Source organism: Cynocephalus volans, chromosome 10, assembly GCF_027409185.1.
Source record: "Cynocephalus volans isolate mCynVol1 chromosome 10, mCynVol1.pri, whole genome shotgun sequence".
In the NCBI taxonomy this organism is placed as follows: domain Eukaryota; kingdom Metazoa; phylum Chordata; class Mammalia; order Dermoptera; family Cynocephalidae; genus Cynocephalus; species Cynocephalus volans.
Genome location: NC_084469.1, coordinates 106,053,761 through 106,077,888, shown reverse-complemented (window position 1 = coordinate 106,077,888; position 24,128 = coordinate 106,053,761). Strand labels below are relative to the sequence as shown.

General features: G+C 46.1%; 1 protein-coding gene across 1 annotated transcript; it reads right to left on the bottom strand.

Moving 5' to 3' along the window:
* On the bottom strand, positions 1–23,625 carry ZNF333 (zinc finger protein 333). The gene is made up of 12 exons (XM_063111284.1): positions 23,558–23,625; positions 20,890–20,933; positions 19,753–19,876; positions 19,204–19,299; positions 17,292–17,374; positions 12,608–12,724; positions 11,335–11,422; positions 3,561–3,649; positions 2,806–2,932; positions 2,293–2,388; positions 1,672–1,748; positions 1–1,218 (listed from the first exon to the last, which is right to left on the bottom strand). The coding sequence occupies exons 2-12, from the start codon at positions 20,890–20,892 to the stop codon at positions 121–123; spliced, it is 1,998 nt and encodes a 665-aa protein (XP_062967354.1). The 5' UTR covers positions 20,893–20,933; positions 23,558–23,625; the 3' UTR covers positions 1–120.
* Between the last annotated feature and the right edge of the window lie 503 nt (positions 23,626–24,128).

Sequence of the window (24,128 nt, the reverse complement as noted above, 5' to 3'; positions counted from 1 at the left end):
GACAATGTTTAGAATTAAACCAAAATGAAAATATTATACATCAAAATGTGGGATGCAGCTAAACGAATATTACAAAAAACAAGGACAGTCCCAAACATTTATATTTTCACAAACTGTAAGTTAATTAGGAAGGGGCCCCACATAAGGATGAGACACTGATAAAGACAAGCCACCATTCCTAAAGTTCTCCCTCCCAGCATGGATCCGCTTGTGCACAGTCAGTGACGAGCTGTGCCTGAAGGCCTTCTCACACTGATTGCACTGATAGGGTCTCCCAGCGGTGTGGGTTCTGACATGCACAATAAGGTGTGAAGACTGACCAAAGGCACGCCCACATTCCTGGCATGCATATGGCTTCTTGCCACTGTGGGTCCTCATGTGTTTCCTGAGGGACGAGGGCTCGCTAAAGGCCCTCCCACACTCCTGGCACACATAGGGCTTCTCTCCAGTGTGAGTTCGCATGTGACTCTTAAGGGTTGAGAGACGGCTCAGGACCTGACCGCAAGTGCCGCACTCATACAGTTTCTCCCCTGTGTGGATCCTCTTGTGCACATTCAGATGAGTGCTTGTCCGGAAAGGCTTCCCACACTGGTTGCATTCATATGGTTTCTCTCGCGTGTGGGTTCGCAGATGTGTTTTCAGTGACGAGTGTTCCCTGAAGGCTTTCCCACACTGGCTGCACTCAAAGGGCTTCTCTCCAGTGTGAGTTCTCATGTGGCTCCTAAGAGATGAGGGCTGGTTGAAGGCCTTCCCACAATCTTTACATTCATAGGGCTTCTCTCCTGTGTGGTTTCTCTGGTGCAAAATCAGGTTAAAGTTCCTCGTGAAGGTTTTCCCACACTGACTACATTCAAAGGGCTTCTCTCCAGTGTGAGTTCTCATGTGTCGCCGCAGATTCGAGGAATACTTGAAGGCTTGCCTACATTCTTGACATTCAAAGCACTTCTCTGCCGTATGAGTCTTCTCGTGCCTGATGAGGTCAGAGCTGTACCTGAAGGACTTCTCACATTTGTCACATGCATAGGTTTTATCCCCACTATGGATCTTCTCAGGTATCATTAGGTGACTGCTCTGGAAGAAGGATTTCCTGCTCCCTGGACATTCACAGGGGACTGCTCTAGCATGAATTCTCTGGTACTGAAAAAGCGGTTCATTGCTGTTAAAGGGTTTCCCAAGTTCATTATATTTATAGAGTTTTTCTCCAGGCTGAGGTTGCTCCTGACGATAAGGGGAATGTGAAGAACAAAGGCTTTATTACATTATATATACTCCCCCCACCTAAAGATGTTTCTGTACCTGAAGCCTTTTACTGTTTCAGTGAGTCTGTACGTTTCTACCCTGAGTTCCCTCAAGTAGAACAGGGCGGATGCGCTGCCACAAAAAGGTGTCTTGTTATTACTTTCATGGGGCTTCTGAGATGCAGTTTTTCTGAATTAAGGCCAAATTACATTTTAAACGCTTGATATCTGTATCATGTTTGTGAAAATGGTTACCTGTGGGAACTCTGTAAAGACATAAGTCTTGACCTATGTTTAGAGTTTTCCACCAATTTGTGACATTCACAGACTCTCCAAGAAACCGCTTTCTCCTGGGTGAGCTGCATTTCTAAACTAAAGTGACCCAAACCCCTCCCACTACAGACGACCAAGAATAATACCTTGTGAACCTTACCCTTGCCAGGCCAATGGATGGAATCCCTGCAAAAATACCCCGGCTAGGAATTGACTCTTGGGGTTGAAGTTGAGGCTCTGAAATAAATTAGGGAGAAAAAAATTAAGGACGCAAAGAAAGAAACTGAAATCAAGGGGACCAAAAAAGTAAGCAAGGTACATGAACATTTTTTTTTTCAAATATTGATGCTGAATATGGGAAGAAACTGCAAAGAAGAGGAATGTATCAATGAGTAAAGGGAAATTTTAAGGCATTTGGCTATGTGAGGAGTTATGTAATCACAGGAACGAGGGATGGAAATAATAGATAATTCACTGAGAAAGAATTCTATGAAGACTAGGATTGATGTTGAGAGAAAATATTAACAATACTGTCCAGTGGGGAGAAACTGGATAAAATATACACTTGGAAATACTAAATATAAAGAGAATTGGACAAATCTTTATAAGAAATCAAAGTAAAGTATTAGAAATAAGAAAGAAGGGAAAGAGGACAGAAGGTGGAATTTACTAAAGGAGCTCAACCAAACAGTCTTCTCAGTCAATCGGTCAAGGGCACTGAAAATATTGCCCTCATTGACGTTTCCAGAGCAGATGCCCGCCTGACCTGCCTGGCACCCACCTGGACAGGCTCCCAGGAAGACTTCTGTCTCAGTCGGCCACAGTTCTTCTCTTTGTTCCAAATGGGACAATGTGCTGGATTTATATAGTTGATCTCCTGCGTGTGGGAAGAGACATGTGGCATGAGAAGACCATGCCCTGCTGTGACAGTGAGACTGACATTCTAAAGTCTTTAAGGGCTCTGGAGATGGAAGTAGCAAAATAAGCATGACAGAATTCTTATGGACACAGCAAAGCTCTTTCACTAAGGAACTAAATACAAGCCCCTCACTAGGACTCAGAGGACATGAGGGCCCCCTAGTCTCCAAAACCCAGGGCCCAGCTCAGGGATACCTTGAAAAGCCCAGAAGCTTTTAACCATGGAGAGACAGATCAGCAGATACATCTTTGTTTCCATGGGGAAGCCACTAGACTATAAGCATCATGAGGTCAGGATTTGTCTGTCTTTTTACCTCTTGATTCCCAGACACACACAGTTCCTGGAATCCACTGTTGCTGCAAGAGTCAGCCTTACCCACAGAGGTCAGGTTCCTGTAGTTCTCCAGCATGACATCTCTGTACAGGCTTCTCTGAGCAGAGTCCAGGAACACCCATTCTTCTGGGGTGAACACCACGGCCACATCCGCAAAGGTAACTGATTCCTAAAACATATACCATCCCGGCTCAGCCAGGGACTGACCCCACCGATACTCAAGGTGTGGGGCTGGCAGACCTGCAGAATTGAGACTCAACAGAGTTCTGAGGTCTTCCAGAATCTGGCCCTCAGCTCAGCCCTCGGATCGAGAACTCTTCTCTGTCACTCTACACTCCCTGAGTAATAGCAGCAAGAAACTATAACTAAATTCCAAAGAACCCTACTTCATGAAAGGACTTATCTATAGACAACATGCCAGGAAGCTCTTGCAGATGTATTCCCCTATAGGTCCAAGGTCCAGCAAGACCTGAGCACACGGCAGCCACAAGAAGCATCTGGTATATGACTGGACTCTGCTCAGTGAGACCATAAAGACCACAAAACAAGGACAGCTCAGATCCTTGGTTCCTTTTCCCTCCCAGTGCTCAGCAGCCTCATAAGGGTCTGAATGTGGGGGTGGAATCGCTCCCTGGGCTGTTCCCCACACGCTGCAAGAGGCCCAGTTCCTGGAAGCCTGGAGACTAGCCCTGTGGGGTCAAGAAGGTCTAGACAGGTCACAGGAAGGGGGCAAATCCAGCCTCTGTGCCTCTGTGCACAACAGTGTTCTTTTAGAGCAAGAAGGATTTCTTACTCACCTGTGAACAGGTGAGTGGCAACCCAGGAGCCATGGCTTCCTCCTCCATGCTGTCCTCCTGGAGCAAGGCAGGGTCCTGAGCAGGCAGGGCTAGGGGAGAAGAGAGGAGAACTGAGCATCAGTGCCTAGCCCAGGGCGTACACATGCAGGCCCAGAGGCTGCCCACCCTGCCTGTGAGTGACCACATGTACATGTGCACACATACACACACGTGTACACTCACAGGAACACACACATGCATGCAAAGACACATGCACACATGCACATAAACATGCACACATGTATATACACACCATGCACATGTATGCACATACACACACAGACTAGCACACACACAAACACAGATATATACAGACATGCACACACACACACACACACACACACACACACTCTCTCTCTCCATTCCAAATCCCAGGAGCCGCAGTCTCAATGCACCAGCAGACTTCCAAGCTCCTGTGGTACCACCACCCCACCTTGACTCGGGCCTGGGACAGTTCTTTCTCCCCAGCTCTCGGCCCCTTCCTCTACCCCCACTCTGCAGGGCTAGTATCACCCTAGCACTTACCACAAGTAGGGGGACATATAAACAAGTAGGATACAGATAAACTGATACCACCTTGCAAGTCAGCCTGAGAAGGAAACATCTTTCCCATCTGCCTCTAAATCGATACCAACTCTCCCTCCACACCAGGCATCCTCCCTGTGGCCTATGACAGACAAGCAAGCAACTCCCTAGCCATTCCCTGCCCCCTGGTAACCTTATCCCTCCCTCCTGATGTGACCTTTCCCCTCAGTATTTAAACCTGGAACATCCAATCCCTAACCTTATTACGTGAGTTTCCTGGGGCTGCTATAACAAAGTACCACAAAATGAGTCACTTAAAACCACAGAAATCTACTCTCTCATAGTTCTGGAGGAGAGAAGTCCCAAATCAAGGTATGAGCAGGGCCACACCCCCTCTGAGACTCTGGGTAGAATCCTCTCTTGCCTCTTCTTAGTTTCTGGTGGTGACTATTGATCCTTGGCATTCCTTGGCTTGTAAATGCATCATCCGCTCTCTGCCTCCATCGTCACGAGGCCCTCTCCCCTGTCTGTCTCTGTGTCTCTTCTCATTGCATAAGGACGCAAACACTGAACTAAGCCCCACCCTACTCCAGTATGACCTCATCTCAACTGATTACATCTGCAACAACTCTATTTCCAAATAAGGTCACATTCTGAAAGACTGGGGGTTGGGACTTCATATTTTGGGGGGAAACAGTTCAATCATAACAGTCTGCCCTTTGACCCCTCTCCAATTCACGTCCTTCCCACATGCAAAATATATCCATGAAATCCCAACATCCTCAAAGTTTTAGCCCATTCCAGCATCAACTCTAAGTCTACAATCTCATCTAAGTATCATCAACTCAAAAAGTCCCACATCTCATCATATAAATCATCTAAATCAGGTGTGGGCAAGACTTGAGATGTGGTCCATTGTGGGGTGAAATTCCTCTCCATCTGTGAATCTGTGGAACCAGAAACTAAGTTATCTGCTTCCAGAATACAATGAGGCTGGCACAGAATAGGTATTCCCATTCCAAAAGGGGGAAACCGTAAAGAAAAAGGGGTCATGGTTCCCGAGCAAGTCTGAAACCCAGCCAAGCAGATTCCATGAGATTTCCAGGCCTGAGATGAATTCTCTGTGGTTTGAGGCTCTTTCCTGTTGGCCTCATTTTGGTTAAGTTCCACTCACGTTCCCTCTATCAAGTGGAGAGATTTGAGCCAATGGTTGGGTATTTGGGTCTGGAGTTCAGATGTGAGAGTCAGCCTGGCGATTTGGGCTTTGTCACCTAGATTTACAAATTGACTCCCAGAGAAAGGGTGAGGTTGCCTGAAGGCAGAGAGTGCCACGGGAGACAAGAAGAGGAAGGTCAGGGGACACCAGCAGTGAGACAGAGGAGAAGCTCACACAGGAGACGGAGAAGGAGGCTGGGGGTGTGGTCACTGAAGCCCAGGGTGGGTGGGCTTCAAGAAGGAGGACTGGATGACCCAACACATCAACTGGAATTCCCACCACAGATGGAGATCACAGTGCAGTGCTGTTCCTTGGAATGGTGGAGCCAGGGAGTGGGAGGTGAGGAAACGGGCACAGAGGGCTGATAGTCCGTGAAGGGATCAAAGAGACAGAACAGTACCCAGAGGGAAGAGTGGGGTGTTATCGTTGCATTGTGTCCCCGCTAAAAGATATACTGAAGTCCTAATCCCCAGTACCCATGCATGTGACTTTATTTGGAAATAAGGTCTTTGCAGATGTAATCAAGTTAAGATGAGGTCATGAGGGTGGATCCTAATGCAACATGACTGGGTCCTTATAAGAAGAGGAAGATGCCATGTGAAGACAAAGACACAGGGAGAAGGCCACATGACAGGAGTAGGCAGGCAGAGACAGGAGTAACAGGTGTACAGCCAAGGAACACCAAGGATTGCAGGTCACCACCAGAAGACAGGACGGTCAGGGAATGACTTGTTCCTAAGCCTTCAGGGGGAGCATGGCCCTGCCGACACCCTGATTTCAGACTTCTGGATTTCAGAACTGTGAGAGAAATTTGTTGTTTTAAGAAAAAAAAAAAGTTATCATCTTCTTCCAAAGCCTACTCTTCCTACTGTGTCCTCGATATCAAGAAGTGCCATGCCTGTCTCTAATCAGAAATACTGAAAAAAGAAAGAAATATCATGCCTCTCTGCCACTCTATAGACCCCGACAATTAATTTTTTAAAAAAATCAGTGATGACATCTTTACATGGAGTACTCAGCCCCCCAAGTCCCTTTCCTCCCACCCTGTCCCCACTATGGCTAATGCCTACATCACACCTTTTCTTTCTGGATCCACTTAAACATCACTCCTCAGAGCACCCCTTACTGAAGTCTCCTCCTCAATAGAGTGAGCTAACAGAACCTTCCCCCTTTCTCTAATAAGACCCTCCCCCTCTCTTCATGGCCCTTACCTATTTGTAACCAGACACTTAGTTGCTCCATAGGTGTTTGTTTTCTGTCACCCTCACTGGATTGGCAGCTTAATAAGAACAAGCCTGGGGGCTTTCTCCTTTTACCACCCTGTCCCTCATACTGTGCTGCGCAAATAAATGCTGTGTCATATGGTGAATGAACGAACACATGAACCACCAAATTATCTCAATTCAACCGCCTACACATGTCCTAAATAGCCCCACACTTCCCTACTATGCAGGAAAGAGTTAGCACTGCAGGCATAACTGCTCTCCTTACAAGTCCTGCTCACAAGGTTGGCCCTTGGCTGGTGTCTAGGAACTCAGATTTTGGGAGGGTTCCCACCCCCCAACTGATAAGAGTGGCTTGCTGTTTAAACTGTTTGTACAAACAACGTGGTTTATGCTGAACACCTGCTCTCCTCTGGGAGTCTGGGCAGACAGTGCCTACGTGACCAGCACCCAGTGAAAACTGTGGTTGTTGAGTCTCTAATGAGCTTTCCGGGTAGACTATACACATGTCATGACTTGTTGCTGGGGGAAATAAGCTCATCCTGTGTGACTCCACTGGGAAAGGACTCTGGAATTTTGTGGCTGATTTCCTCCAGACTTTACCCCATGAGGCTTTTCCCTTCACTGATTTTGCTTTTTATCCCTTCACTGTAATAAATCATAGCCATGATTTATGGTTTCTTGGATATGACAACAAACACACAGGCAACAAAACAAAAAATAGACAAATTAAACTTACAAGAAAATTTTTAAATTTTGGCAATCAAAAGACAGTACCAACAGAGTAAAATCGCAACCCACAGAATGGGAAAAGATATTTGCAAATCATATATCTCATAAGAGATTAACATCTAGAAAATAGAACTCCTAAAACTGAACAACAACAAAAACAATCAGATTCAAAAATGGGCAAAGGACTTGAGTAGACATTTTTCCAAAGTAGATATACTAATGGCCAATAAGCACATGAAAAACGCTCAACATCTCTAATCATTAGGGAAATGCAGATCAAAACTACAATGAGATAGGGCCAGCCCCGTGGCTCACTCGGGAGAGTGTGGCACTGATAGCACCGAGGCCGCGGGTTCAGATCCTATATAGGGATGGCTGGTGCGCTCACTGGATGAGCGTGGTGCAAGCAACACCATGCCAAGGGTTGCAATCACCTTACCGGTCAGAAAAAAAAAAACCTACAATGAGATACCACCTCACACCCACTAGGATGGCTACTATCAAAAAAAAAAGGAGAGAAAATAACAAGTGTTGACAAGGATGTGAAGAAACTGAAACCCTTCTGCACTGCTGGTAAGAATGTAAAATGGTACAGTCACTATGGAATGGTGGTTCCTCAAAAAATTAAACGTAGAATTAAATAAAATCCAGCAATTCCACGTTTGGGTATATACTCAAAAGAACTGAGAGTAGGGTCTCGAAGAGATGGACACCCACGTTCAAAGCAGCACTACTCACAATAGCGAAAACGTGGAGGCAACCCAACTGTCCACTGATAGACGAATGGATAAACAAAATGTAGTGTGTATATATATATATATATATATATATACTACGTAATGTCATTCAGCCTCAAAGAAAGGAAATTCTGACACATACTGCAACATAGATGAACCCTGAGGACAATATGCTAAGTGAAATAAGCCGATCACAAAAAGACAAATACTGTTTGATTCCACTATAAATAAGGCGCCTAGAGTAGTCAGATTCATAGGAACGGAAAGTAGAATGGTGGGTGCCATGGACAGAAGTTGAATGGGGAGTTGTTTAAAGGGTACAGAGTTTCAGTTTTACAAAATGAAAAAAGTTCCAGAGATGCATGGTGGTAATGGTCGTACAACATTATAAATGTATTTAGTAACACTGAACTGTACACCAAAAAATGGTTAAGAGAACTGAGGCCACCAGAGATGGGAGAGGGGGTGGGGAGTTAGCAAGAAATTGGTAAAGGGCCACAAAAAAATTACATTGGATAATACTGAATATACTAACTATCCTGATTTCAGCATCGCATATTACACACAGGTATTGATATTGTACACTCAATTATGTCTCAATTTAAAAAATGGTTAAGATGCTAAATTTTATGTCATGTGTATCTTACTGAAATAAATAAATCAATAAATCATAGCCATAAGTACGACTACATGCTGAGTCCTCTGAGTCCTTCTAGCAAATCTTCAAACCTGGGGGCGGTCCTGGGACAACCCAGCTCACCTACACCATACTCACCCCGAGTCTAGACCACCCCCATTCGATTCCTCACTGCTGCCACCCATCATGTGTATCCTCCCTGAAGCCCACCCTCCTCCCAGGTGCTGGAGGGTCCTGTGCAAATCACAGATGCAATTCACCACTCACCTAAACGTGTCTCTGGCTCCCAGTGGTCTTAGGACATGGCAATGTCCTTTTCCCAGGCTTCCCAGCCCTGAATGGCCTGCAGCCCACTCCCTCTCACTCAGCTAACAGCACACCCACTTCCTGCTTCCTTCACACAGCCGTCCGTGGACCCCAGTCCCTCTGCTTCCTGAAGGATTTTACCCATGTTGTTCCTAGGCCTCAAATCCTCTCTCCAAAACTTCTCCCAACACCTGGCCGAGCTAAATGATACAGTAATTATTATGAAGCCACATGATACAGTAATTGTTATGAAGCTAAATGATAAAGCAATTATTATGATCTAAGCCAGTCATTTTGTCTCCCAGGGGACATTTGGCAATGTCTGCTGCCTTAGTCTGCTTGAGCTGCCATAACAAGATACCACAGACAGTGGCTTAAACAAAAGAAACTTATTTTCTCACAGTTCTGGAGACTGGAAGTCTGAGATCAGGGTGCCAGCACGCTCAGGTTCTGGTGAGGGCTCTCTTCCTGGCTTGCAGATGGACACACATCTCCCAGTGTCCTCACACGAAAGAGAGATACTGCTAGTGTCTCTTCCTCTTCTTATACCAGTTCTACCACACTGGGGCTCTACTCTTATGACCTCATTTAATCTTAATCACCTCTGGAAAGGCCCCATCTCCAATAGAGTCACATGGGGGCTTATGGCCAACATACAAATTTGGCAGGGGAGAGGGGTGGAGAGAGACACAATTCAGCACATAACATCTGAAAATATCTTTGCTCATCACGACTTGGAGGGAGGTGTTATGGGTTGAATTATATCCCCCCAAAAAATCTGTATGTTGAAGTCCAAACCCCTAGTATGAAGGTACTCAAAAAGTTTGTGAAAAATGGAATTGAAAGATAATATGAATCTTTCCATGAACAATTTTGAAGATCCCTCATATATTAGAATGTAACCATATTTAAAAATAGGGTCTTCAGAGAGGTAATTAAACTAAAATGGGGTCAGTAACATGGGCCTTAATCCAATATGACTGACATTCTTATAAGAAGAAGAAATTTGGACAGAGATACACACAGAGAGAAGACCAGGGAGAAGAAGACAGCCATCTACAAGCCAAGGAGAGAGGCCTTAGAAGGAACCAACCCCGTTGACACCTTGATCTTGGGTTTCTGGTCTTCCGAACTGTGAAACAATACATTTCTGTTGTTTAATCCACCCAGTCTGTGGTACTTTGTTATGGCAGCCCTAGCAAACTAATACAGGGAAGGTGCTGCCGGCATCCAATAAGTTGAAGCCAGGGATGCCGCTAAACATCCCACAACTCACAGGACGGCCTCCACCACAGAGAACAATCTGAGCCCAATATCAGTAGTGCTGTGGTTGAGAAACCCTGGTCTGAGCTTAGATATCCATCCTTTCCTAGAATTCCTCTCTGACCCCCAAGATGAACTCCTCATGCAACATGCTTCTATTGTATCCCAGTCTTCATTTCAAAATCTGACCACCCAGACAGATTGTGAGCTCCACAGATGGGGGCGGGGGGGCGTCAATGTGTTCTTTCCAACTGTTCCCAGTACCCATCTCTCCACAGGGCAACAGTCACAGCCCTCTTAAGAAGTAACAAGGTAAAGCCCAGGCCAGAGGTTTACCAAAAATATACTGAGGAGCAACACACAACCTAAATCTGAGAATCACATACCGTCAGTAATATAATACAGATTCCAAATGCAAGATTGGATATTATTTTTAAGAAACCAAGGTTATTATGCTTACTAGAAAGCAAGAGGCAAGGAAACAAATACCTTGCCATTGAAACTAAAATGTTATCTTCCAGAATTAATTTTTTCCCCCACTTCTCAGAAGTGGCTTTGAACCTCATTTTTTTAAAGCTCAGTTAAAACATATGCTATTTATAGTAAATTCAACTGTAAATTTTCAAAATCAACCTAATTGTGTAGTCAAGAAATTAATGTTGCCCCAAGAGAGGTCTGGCCTTTGCCACAGCTGAGTGGTTCCCTTTTTTAAAATTAATTTACTTTTTCATTTTTTTAAGTGCCAAATAAAAATTGTATATATTTGTGGGGTAATGATGTTTTGAAATATGTATACATTGTGGAATGACTAAATCAAGCTAAGTGATACATGCATTATCTCACATACTTATGGTCCTGCTCTTTCTTAACAGAAAAGCCTGTGACCAATAAAAGAAAAAAGAATCCCAGAACAAAATCCTTAGAAAGTGCCTTTCCCCTTGAACACAAAAATATGAGATGGCTTTATGTAGTCTCTCCTTACAGGGCCACAGCAGTGCCTGTGGTCAGTAAAAACAAAGGCAGGACAGGATGCAAGTCTCCAACAAAACACGAGGACAGCAGGGCCCTCTGGCCGCATGTTCCACATGTCACTCACCAGAAGCCCTGGCCACCCACGGATCAGGGAGGCCCAGCATGGGCTCCAGCATGTCCACTCTCTGAATATGCACAGCCGCCTTCAGTCCCTGGACAGAGTGACAAGGGTCACAGATTAGAGTCACATGGCCAAGGGAATCTGCTCACACCTATTGTCCCTAACTGAATTTGCATGTTGGCCCTGCTGTGGGGAATGGATAAAAGAAGCGATACACCTGTTCACCTTGTCGAGATTTACCTAATCCTTGAATAGAAAGCAATTCACTGTAATAAAAGTTGAACTCCAAAATGGGATGGAGAGAGGGTTCCCGTGTTGGGGAGGCAGCCTCTGAGGAGTCTCCTGCAGTGGGGGAGATGCTGGACAAAGGGGCGATTGAACGGCCAGCAGATTCAGGAGCGGCGGGAGGGTGCAGAGGTAGACCCCAACCAGTGAGGGACAATTAGTCAGTTATTCCCAGAAGGAAGACCTGTCCTCCAAGAAAGGATCTGAACTCTTCTGGCGGCTGCTCCCTCGGGAAAGATGTCAGACCTGACTTGAATTTCTAAGGTATTCCTCTCTCCTCTGTGTTGGGGGGCCCAAGAGCCTGTTGGGAGCAGTCCCAGAGTCCAGGAGAACTAACAGTGGCTCTGGGAAGGGTGGCAGCAGCAAGCATGGATGGGAGGAGCAGTCAGAGGTGGGTTATAGTTTGGAGGTAAAGCTAGCAGGACTTGGTGGTGAATGGGAAGTGGGGGGTACATGTGGCAGGTCCCTCTGGTGAGCTCACTGGGCAGAGGCAGGTAGAAGGAGACCCCTTGTCCTCAAAGCAGGGCTCAGGATTTGCCTTAAAGCATCCCTCTCCTATACTCTCTCTGCCTCCGTAAGGAAATGCAGGCCCCTGAGCCAAACAAGAGCTCCTCACCAGCCTGGAAACTCCTTGCCCAGCCCCCGGGTCATGGCATCTGTCAGTTGCTGTCAGTTTCAATGTCATGGAAGGGGTGGGAGGGGGGTGGAAGGAAAGACTAGAGGAAGAAAGGCTGGACCAGGAATGGCAGGGCTCAGGGTCCTGCTGCTAGCCCTTCCCCCAAGACCACCCTGGAGATAATTACATTCAGTGCAGAAATACACTCAACCACTCCAAGCACACAGCCTGAGCCTCTTGCGTTCTCCCAACTCCCAACTGTAGGCCTGAGATGCCCCCTTCCCCTAACTCCCCTTCCCCAGCTTATAGACATCCCACACCCCAGGCCTTCCTGGCTGGAGCTGAGCTCTCACAGCAAACCTTCTCCCAGCTTACTGTGCATTCAGGAGAACAAGGCGACTCCTGGAGAGCTGGTTGGTCCTCTAGGGTCAATGGTGTCCCCCTCTCTCCCTTCGAGGGCCTGATCTGCATCCTCAGGTATAGCTCTGGTCCCTAAGAAAAGGCGAGGAGAGTCCTGAGCAGGACAGAGGTAGTGTCATGGTTTTTCTCGGCCCAAGAGACCCTCAGTTTGGGAGTTAATGCTGTCAGAAGTTGAGGCATTCACGTCTGGCATCTGGTGGTTTTAGACCTGGTGACTCTCCCCACCCCACTGAGAGCACTAGCCACCAATGAGGGTCTATGAGGTCTGATCACACCAAAGACTCGGAGATAGACCTAACCCCTTTCTGGACCTGGGGAGCCTTGGCTGGAGGTTAGAGCACGAGCCATGGGAAATGCTGCAAAACATTTTACTACAGAAAGGTTGGGGTTTGTGCATGGAGGGACGATCATCAAGAGGTAGCAAGAGGGTAGCCATCTGCAAGCCAAGGAGAGAAGCCTCAGGGGAATCAACCCTTTGGGCACCTGGATTTTGGACTTCCAGCCTCCAGAGTGGTGAGAAAATAAATTTCTGTTGTTTAAGCTACTCCCTACCCCCATCCCAAAAAGAGAAAAGTCGGGAGCCCTGGTTCTGAACATGAACGTTGTTTTGTGTTTTCTCAGATTCTCTATCTCTCTGGCCTCTGTATTAGTCAATTTTCTGTTGCTTACAACAGAATACCTGAAACTGGGTATTTACAGTTTAGAAATTTATTTCTTACGGTTTTAGAGGCTGGGAAGTCCACGGTCCAGACGATGCATCTGGTGAGGGCTTTCTTCTGGTTGGAAACTCTACATAATCCCAAGTGATGCAAGGTTTCACACGGTGAGAACGGCTGAACAAGAGAGCTAACCTTCTCTCTTATTCTCCTTTTAAAGCCACCAGAACCATGCCAATGACCACCCAGTAAACCACCAACCCATTTGCTATGGATTGAATTGTGTCCTCCAAGGTCCATGTATTAGAAACTTAACCCCTACTGTGACAGTGTTAAGAGGGTAGGAAATCCTCTGTGGAATTGAAAGGTGAGGTGATCAGATTGTGAGTACCATGCCACAGTGAATGGACAAATCCATTTGATGGCTTAACGGTGGTCATTGGTGTGGTTCTGAGGGCTTTAAAAGAAGAGCCAGTGAGGTTAGTCTCTCTCTTGCTCCTGCCTTTCTCACAACATGATACCCTGTGCCACTGAAGTAACCACCATAGAAGGCCCTCACTAGATGTGTTCCCTGGACTTTGGACTTCCTAGCCTCTGAAACCGTAAGCACTAAAAATTGTTTCTTTACAAATTACCCAGTTTCAGTTATTTCTGTTATAAGCAACAGAAACGGACTAATACACCATTACTCCATGAATGGATCCATCCATTCACCAGGGCACAGTCCCCAGGATCCATCACCTCTTAAAGGCCCCACCTTCCACCACCATGTTGTGGGTTAAGTTCCAGCATGAGCTTGGGTGGACATTCAAACCATAGCAGCATCCATTATTTCCAGGGCCAAGCTAATGGTCACCATTGTTCTCAACTCCCATGTGATCCAGAGCCCATACTCTGCATGACCTCATCAAACCTTCACACTCCCAGCCAACACTTCCCCTGCCCCAAATCACCCTGGCCAAGTACCTGACAACTAGGGACAGCTCCAATGTCCCCAGGGTCCATTGGCATGATTCAGACCACCCAGTTCCAAGATGTTTGCCCTGACCTGCCTAGCCTTGCCCACAAAAACCCCAATAAAGGCTCAGGCCTTGACTTTCCCCTCACTCCTTCTGCCGCCTGGCTGACCCTAGTGCTTCCCCATGGGCCCTGTGGGGCGTAAAAGTAATAAAAAATTTCTCAATGACATTTGCCTCTCTGTGTCATAAATTAAAATCCTGTGGATACATTTTGAGACAAACGTTTGCATCAGAATCATTATGACACAGATCACTCTTCCTAAAGAAATTGTTTTTAGGAGTTTAGCCTATTTGTTTAAGAAACACTTATTGAGCACCACTCTTTGGCACTGGCGATCCAGCAGAGAACCAAAGCAGCAAAACCCCAGCCTTAAGGAGCTGGGTGTTATGGACGAAATGGCCATGGAGTGACTTTGGGACAGGAGAAAGGCTGAGCCTGGAAATACCCATTCCTCAGCCCCCATTGGGGCTAAGAGCAACTCTCCACCCTCTTCTCGCCAGCCTTCCCCTGCCTCACTGACCACAGAGGTGAGGCCACAGGGCCTGCCCCTGGCCACCAGCACTTTTTCCCACATGACTGGGAGGTCTCAGAGCTGCCATATGGAGTCTCAATGATTGGGACAAGACTCAGTGACAACAAGCATGGCCCACAAGGGTTAGCTGAAGGGTCGGTACCCAGCAGCAGGGGGTGTGATCCTCAGGGTAGTAGAACCCCGTGGCCAAGACTGTGGTCTCGAGTTGGGTCTGCATTCAACTCCCAGCTCCAAAGCCAGCTCTGCCACTTAGCAGGCTGCATGTCTTCGGAGATAAACTGCTCATCTTCTCTAAACACATGTCCATCACTGGACCTCCTCTGTCCATTCAGAACATCCTGTGACCGCCTGTTTTCCGGGGTTCCAATGTAATAAAAGCCCCTTACCTCCCACACTCAGTGCACACTACTCAGGGGCTTGCTGGGCTGGGCATGGAGCTCTCTGGAAGATGCTGGAGCCCTGTACTAAGAGGAAAGAGCCTGCAGAAGCCTGGCCCTCATGGCTCATCCTCCCTCCCTCCTTTCCACAGTTCATCTGCTGATCAAGAGAGACATGGGGGATGTGGGGGAGTAAGGGCATGGGACACCTTCACCAGCACCTTATCCATTCACTCCTTCACTCAACAAGTATTCATTGAGGGCTATAGAATGACATACAGAATGCTCTGCAACAGAGTTGACTGAAATTACATCAGATGAGGCCCCTGCAGTCCAGAGCCCTGAAAGAGCCCTGATAAGACATTTTTAGACCTCAAGGTCTCAATAATCACATACCTTCTCCCAAGCAGCTAGGGGATGTTATAATCTACCAAAATAAGAGTGGAAACCAAGGACGAGCAGGACCTGAGGAGAGAGGAAGGGTCTCTGCCTCCAGGCAGGGGCAAGGGTTTTGGCTACTCTACAGTTCACTCTGGGCTATGTAGAGCTGAGCCTTCCCTGTGCTCCAGAAGTTTCCCCAGAAAAGGAACACAGCACAGGTCTCTACACTGTGGGGTGGAGTGGTTACTCCACCCCATCCACTGGGTGGGGTGTCTCTGACACTCTAGTGCTGACACTAATCCATGACAAGGGGGGAGGGGTGCCAATTGAGGGAGCCCAGGGATCTCACTGCCTCTGGGACAGACAGGCCCAGCTTGGGGATGAGGCAAGGGTCTGTGCTTCACTCTATCCAAACCATAACCCTAACTTTCACTAACCCTGAAGAATGGGAACCCAATCTTTGGAAGGTCCTATGGTTTGAGAAGGAGGGAACTCAGGGCCAAAGGGGGGACAGTCGGGGTTGAGTGTGTATGTTCTCATGCACTGCAATGTGTGAACTAGTTCTGAAGGCTTTTCCACACTTAAAGGGGCTTCTTTGCAGTGTGGGTTCTCCACTTGCCTCCTAAGGGGTGAAGGAGGCCCAACAACTTTCTCACATTCCTTATAATCCAAGTGGCCTCTCTCTAGCCAGTTTTCTCACTCAGATCCAAGTTATAGCTCCTCCAGAAAACTTTCCTGCCCCAATTAAATTCTTCCAGTGGCTTCTCTCCAGGTGGAGTTTGCTCCTGACAAGAGGTGACTGATGATGGAAAGCTCACCAACATCCCTGTCAGCGCCCAGGGATACTCCTCTCTGGGAGCATGTTCTCAGCATTTTCAAGATGGGCCTTGTTTAGACAGCTCGAGTTCTTTAAACTGAGTATGTTGCCGGCTGTACAGGGCTTTCTCTTATTGATAATTATCATGGGGCTTCTCTACAAGCAGGCATTTTTCTGATAACTGTTGAGGAGTACGTTGTATTTCACATACTCGATGTCTGGCTCACATTTATGGAAATGTTTACTTGGGAGAACCTTCTACAAAGAATCTTGAGTAACAGTCAGGGTTTGCCCAAATTCATGAGTTATAGATGCTCCCCTTTTAGACACTGCTTTCCCTTGAAGAGATGTCCCTGCCTCAAACATCTCCCTGGTTCCAGTGTTGTATTTCTGATGGAGTTTGGATGTGTTGTCCCCTCCAAAACTCATGTGGAAATTTGATCTCCAACATGGCAGTGTTGGAAACTGATTGAGTCATGGGGGTGGACCCCTCATGAATGGATTAATGCTCTCCCTGGGGGAGGAGGGGTAGTAAGTGAGTTCTCACTCTATTAGTTCCCGCGAGAGCTGATTTTTTAAAAGACCCTAGCACCTCCTCTCTCCCTCTTTCTCTCTCTTGCTTCCTCTCGCCATGTGATCTGCTTGTACCTGCCAGCTGCTGCCACTTTCCACCATGAGTAGAAGCAGCCTGAGGCCCATGCCAGATGCAGCTGTCCCAGAATCGTGAGCCAAATAAACCTCTTTCCTTTATAAATTACCCAGTCTCGGGTATTTCTGTTATAGCAACACAAACGGACTAGAACAATTTCCAACTCACATATTGATAGGGAACCCAAGATAATCCCATGAATCTTACCATTTGCATGTCTCTGGATGATGTTTCTTCCAAAATATCTTGCATAGGAGTCAATCCTTTGGGTTTAAGTTGAGATTCCCAGTCTAAAATGAATTGGGAAAAAAATGAACTCCTTTCAGAAAGAAATAGTGGTATGAAATTGAAACTATATACGTACATATATCTATATATGGGCTTTTCCCTTTAATATTGACCCTAAACTTGGGAAGATACTAAAAGGGATGGAAGTATCCGTGAGCAGGGCTGTGTGTGGAATTTAACAGTCATAGGAACAAGGGGGAAATGAGAAGAGATCTCCTAACTAAAGATTCTATGAGGACTGAGACGGATATTTCCAGAAAGAGAGTGTTAGAAAAACTAGTAAAAAGCAACTAGTCAGAACACATACAGGAATGTTAAATTTAAAGAGAAATTGGACAACAAGGGTGGGCGAGGATACAGAGAAATTGAAACCCTCATTCACCACTGGTGGGAATGTAAAATGGCTATAGTGGATTGAATTATGTCCCTCCAAAACTCACTGAAATTTGAATTGTGTCCCCCAAGTTTTACGTATTAGAAACTTAGCCCCCACTATGACTGTTGAGAGGTTGAGAAATCCTATTATGGTAATTGAAAGGTGAAGCCTTGAAGAGGTGATTGGATTGTAGGACCATGCCATAATGAATGGATTAGTAATGATGGTCACGGGCATGGTTCTGAGGGCTTTAAAAGAAGAGGAGAGTCTGACTCTCTGTCTCTCTGCTTCCACCATATTGCAATGTGAGACCCCCAGGTCACTGTTGCTACCACCAGATGGACTTTGGACTTCCCAGCCTCAGAAACTGTAAGCAATAAATTTCATTTTTCTTTATAAATTACTCAGTTCCAAGTATTTGGATATAAGCAACAAAAACAGACTAATACAATGGTGTACCTGTTTTGGAAAGCAATTTGGAAGTTCCTCAAAAAGTTAAGCACAGAGTTACTATAGGACCCAGGAACTACACTCCTCAGTATAGGCCCAAGAGAATTTAAAACATGTCCACATAAAATCTTGTGCATGAACGTTCACAGCAGCATTATTCACAATTGCCAAACAATGGAAACAACCCAAATGTTCATTGATGGATGAACAGATAAACAAAACATGGCTTATCCATATAACGGGATATCATTCAGCTTTAAGAAGTGAGTACTAATTCATGCTACAATGTGGATGAATCTTAAAAACACTATGCTGAGGGAAAAGAAGACAAATACCAAAGGCTACACATTAGATTATTCCATTTATATGAAATGTCCAGAATAGGCAAATCCATAAAGACAGAAAGTGGATTAATGGTTGCCAGGGCCTAGGGAGAGGAGAGATTGGGGAGTGACTACTGACAGTGATAGGGTTTCTTTTTGGGATAATGAAAATGTTTTGGAACTAGACAGAGGTGATGATAGCACAACTTTGTGAATATAATAAAAACCACTGAATTGTACACTTTAAGAGGGTGAACTTAATAGTATGTGAGTTATATCTCAATTTGGTTAAAAAAGAAAGACTGGAACAGATCTTTTTCTGAGACCAAAGAAAGTACGAGAGGAGGCCTAGAAAACAAAAACAGAAGAAAAGCTATAGGAACTTGAGAAACCTCACCTCAAAGAGCCTTAGATTTCCCCTCAGAAAAAAAAAAAGGGGGCCTTTAAAAATGCTCTCAGACTCACCAAAAAATGAACAAATGAATAAATAAATAAATAAAAATTTTAAAAGGCTGGCTTGTTAGTTCAGTTGGTTAGAGTATGGTGCTGATAACACAAAGGTTCAGGGCTCGATCCCTATACCAGCAAGCTGTCAATAAATAAATATAAATGCCCTTAGACTGACACTTCCCAGGACACATCTCCCTGACCAGGTGGATCACAAGGCCTGCCCAGTACTCACCTACACCCGTGGGGTGGAGAATGCCTCGCTCTGCTGCCCTTACCTCTGCTCCTGACCCCAACTGGGAGGCCAGCCTGGCTTTGCATGATGGAGTTCCTGCTCGTGGAGAAAGACACACATGCTGAGGGAGAGATGACTTGCAGAAGAAAATAGACCCTTACCCAGGTTACCCAGGCCCAGCTTCAACGTGGGCTTCGGATTGTAAAGCTGAGTAAGCATGAGGGGGAACGAAGTGATCGTGCCCAGTTACTGACAAACTCAGTAAAGCTCTTTCACCAGGACCCAAACCACAAGCACACTCCTCTCTGCCCTCAGGGGCTGTGGCTCTCTAACCCCTGAAGTCAAGGGCCAAGCTCTGTGAGACCCACACAGGTCCTTAGTATGGAGACAATGAAGTCAGTGCAATGATGGAGCTTTGTGATCCTGTGGAAGCCAGTGGACAATAAACCACACAAAGCCTAAACCACGTCGGTCTTGTTCACCCAGCACGCAATTAAAGAAGCATTTGGTGCCTGCGTACAGGAAGGAACCATGTGAGGCCAGTCTTACTCTTGGAAGCCAGGGTCCTGCAGTTGTCCAGCATCACGTATCTGCACAGGTTCCTCTGCGCATCATCCAGCAATGCCCACTCCTGGATGAGCCCCACGGCCACATCCTCAAAGGTGACTGATTCCTAAAACAGCACACACATTCTGGCTCAGCAATGACCACCCACACCACTGTTAAGATGACTGGTTATCACTGTGGAAGGGAAACCCAGCACCAGGACATTCAGACAAGGAGCTCTCTCTATACAAGAGGGCTACAAACCAAGCACTCAACCTGTTTTTGTAAATAAAGTTTTATCTGCACACAACTACATCCATTTGTTTACATATCATCTACAGCTGTTTTTATGCTACAAAAGCAGAACTGAGTAGTTGCAAGAAAGATCATACAGCCAACCAGGCTGAAAGCATTTACTTTCTTTTCCCATACAAATCCTAACATGTAAGTTTTGGCTGTCTTTGTGACTCCGTTGATGTGTGACAGCAAAGCCTGCCCTTCTCAACTTAAACAGTTTTTCCTAAACTCCTTATTTATGGCATCACAAATTTGGACTTGACCTCTTAATTTCTGTGAAGTCCCTACGACCCTTCCCAAGACTGATGTAAGAATTTAATAATCTTTTATACTTGTGAAGGTAGGACTTCCACGGCATCTGAAAACTTTATGGCCTTTTAATTCCAGAATTCTCCAGAACAGCACTGTCCAACAGAGCTCTCTGTAATGATGGGAATGGTCCATGACTGAGTTTTCCAAAAAGGGAGCCACAAGCAATGGGGCTAGAGTGACTGAGAAACTCAGTCTTTAACTCAGTTGAATCTTAATTCAGTTATACAGCCGCAAGTGCTTTCAGTAGGTCTCATAAGGGATGGCCCTGAAGGAGCCCTGCTCTGCAGGCAGACTCTGGAATTAAACACAGAGCCCTGAGATCTGCTGTGGGACCCTCTTCCCATACCAGTTCCCTCTAGAGGTCATACACGGAAAGATGTCCCTAGGTCCCCTGGGGCAGGGATGAGGGATGCTCCACACTTCCCCTCTCCTTTGTTCCTCAGTTGCAGGGGGGTGAATGGCAGCAGAGGGGAAAGGGCCCAGAATACAGTTATCCCCTCCCAACCATCTGGATCCCCCCAACCTCCTCACCATGACACCAGCGCCAGAGTTCAAGGTCTCAGTAGGTGTCCTCCCTGTAATAAAAGACAGATTGAAGTAAAAGAAGGGCTGCAGGTGGAAGTGCAGCACTGAGCAGGGGGTTGGCCCAGGTAACTCTACTTTTGTAGCTGTCCAGCAGGGCAGCCAACTAAAACCCTTACAGGGAATTTATCTGACTCCTCCCACCTCCTAAAAGGATCATCTCTCCTCTTACATTTCCTCAAAATACCTCTAACACCCTCTACTCTTCCTCCACTCCCCTTATCAAGTTGTGATTTTACATTATATTTGTGTAGGTGATTTTGCCTCTCTCTCCAACTACGATGTAAACTTTCTAAGCATAGACCTGTGTCTACTTTTTTTCAGAACTCCATATCCAGCCAGTGCTTGATAGGTACTAAGTACTTTATCTATCAGGGGTTCACAAACTTTTTCTGCAAAGGACCAAACAGTAAATGTCTTAGGATTTGGGGGCCACGTGGTCCCTGTCCCAACTTCTTAACTATATAGTTGCAGCATGAAAAAAAGCCATAAACAACATATAAACAAATGTGTTCCAATAAAACTTTATTTATAGGTCAGCATTGGACCAGATTTGGCCCACAGGCCATTGTTTGCCAACTCCTGCTCATGTGGTAGAGAGAATACACCAATCATCAAATTCTCTCAATTCTGCCTCCTATAGGCATCTCAAACATTCCAGTTTTTCCAGTTATACAGTCATCAAACCCCAACAGTTTCCAAATCATCAATACCATCATCTAAGTTCTGAACTTATTCAAGCTCTCATATGGACTCTGCATTCATTCTTGTTCATTCTAAACCCCATGCTCAATCCAGGAAACAGCGTTTTGTTTACATCACAAACACAATCATGTCACTCCCGTACTTAAAACTTTGATTCAGTCACTTTCCAGTGGTCTTAGATCAAGGACCAAAGTTTACCATGACCTTCAGGGACCTTGCCTTTCACTCCAACCTGGCTCATCCATTCTGTATTTTGTTTTCTCTACTTCAGTTTCCCCTGTCTTTTCTCAGCTTCTGGAAGACACCAGGCTTTGTACTCCCTGAGGGATTGTACATCTGGAACATTCTCTCAAGTCTCCTCCCCAACCCTACTCCACAGCCTGACATCTTATTTAGCTATATACAACTCATCTTTCACGTTCAAACATTTGTCAGTGTTCAGATGTTTTCCCTGCCTTCCTCCACAAATTCTCCTGTCCCATGTTCCCATATCACCCTTGTCACTATTAATTTAAAATCTTCCTTCTCAACTAGAATAAAACCTCCATAGGGGTAAGAATTATGTCTATTTCAGCTTCACTGTTTCCCCATGTACAGAGCCCAGTACATTGAGGGCACCATAATGAAAATACACCAAACAATCAGCATCATCAAGAATGATTCAAAATAGCAAATAAACATAAACAGTAAAAAAAAAAGAATGATTCAGTATAGCTAGCCCAAAAAGATGTATGCCTACATGCACTCACACACACACACACACACACACACACACACACACACACACACACACACAACAACATGTCACCACAAAAATCAAATATAAGCATGACTTGAAATGCCCGTTCATCATACAACATAAATCACAATACTGGATGTCAGGTGTCTTTAAGAAACAATGCTAATTCTTTCTAAAAAGGCAAGGTGGGGTATGTATTCTTTTTTGGAAACAAACACCACACAAATAAAACTGAAATCTAATGCTTAATTTTCCTCCAAAGTTAATTTTTTCCTCATTTCTCAGTAGAAGTGAGCTTTAACCCCGTTATAAAAACAGACATCCCAATTATGGCCAACTCATTTTCAATTTCCGGCACTTACAAAGCTTACATCATCTTTTTCATGGAATACTGTATGCTTTGAAGCTTTGTAATTCACAACCTTGGGGTTAAGAACTGGAGCCGACTTGCAAAGAACTGAATAGTCTTACTTTTCCTTCAAAATGACATTTACGACATAACTGAGAGAGAGCTTTTCTTAAGATACCCGCACTTCACAGTGAAAAAAAACGATGCCCACAGCCCAAGAAAACGTCAACTATTAAAAGCTCTCTTAAAAGAAAGAAAAGAAGGAAGAAAGAAAAGGAAGAGAAGCTAAGCTAAGGGACCGCAAAGTGTCAGTCACCAAAATCAAAAAAACCTCCTGTCCTCTAATTCATTCCTTGACGGAAGGTATATTCAATTTTTAAATAAATTTGACAAGTCAAACTAATTTTCACATGTAGACCCAGACCTAACTTTCCAGTTGCAAAGCTAGATAATACTAAAATAGGAAATAAAAGGTGAATTTCTAATACACAGTTATCTGTGGGTAGGGCCCTCTTAATGCACTGTCCCTGCAAATCGGGGAGGACAGGAGAGGACTGGGGCGGGTGTTACCACAGTCCTGAGCTGCGGGACCTGGACTGTTCTTTGAACAGGATGACAGTCCTGCGTGCAGGGACGCAGGTACCTGAGGGTAAGGAACCGGGCGACGGGCGCCTGGCTGCGAGGCCCAAGCAGTGCGGGCCTCAGCCCGGCCTCGGGATGACCATGTGGAGGAAGCGTCTAAGCCCCGGCGGCTGACCTCCGGCCCTCCCCGCGCCCGCAGAACCTCCCCGCTCTCCCCGCCCTCCCGAGGGGCCGGGCCGCACCTGCAGAGCTGCCGGAGACACTCCCACCGCAGGGCGCCGCGCAGCCCCGAACGGCCGCCACCTCCCGACGCCGCCGCGCACTTCCGCTTCCGGTCTCGGGGCCGCCGGGAGCGGAAGTGGCCGGGGCTTCGGGACTCCGGGCCTCGGGGCCGAAGGGTCTTCAGGCGGCGGCCGGGAAACGAAACGTTTCTTCATCCAACCTGGGAGGAGAAATTCTAGTTTCCTTCCCCGGGGGGAGAGATTAGTCTGACCGCGACTGGAGGGTGGGGCTGGGGTGGAGCCTATGACCGATGGACGGGGCTTGGGGCGCGGCTTGGGTGCGAGGAGCATTGTGGGGGCGGGGCCTGGTGTTGGGGCGGGGATGGGGGCGGGGCCTCGCTGAATTGTCAGAGAGAATCAGTATTCAAATTTCCCTCTCCCTCTTCCCCTCCCCCGTTCCCGCTCCCTCTCTGCCTTTCTCCATTGGTTTAATCCAATACGGTACAAAAACCCAGACCTAATATTTTTTTTCGGTCTTTCTAATTTATACTAAAAATAGGAGTGTATATATTTATTTCTTCTACAGCTTGCC

Excerpts from the sequence above, each read along its gene's own strand:
- ZNF333 (XM_063111284.1), bottom strand. Across the intron at positions 1,749-2,292 it reads CTTCCTGGGAGCCTGTCCAG|AGCCTCAACTTCAACCCCAA; the intron begins GTGGGTGCCAGG and ends AATTTATTTCAG. Across the intron at positions 1,219-1,671 it reads CATCCATTGGCCTGGCAAGG|GAGCAACCTCAGCCTGGAGA; the intron begins GTAAGGTTCACA and ends CCTTATCGTCAG.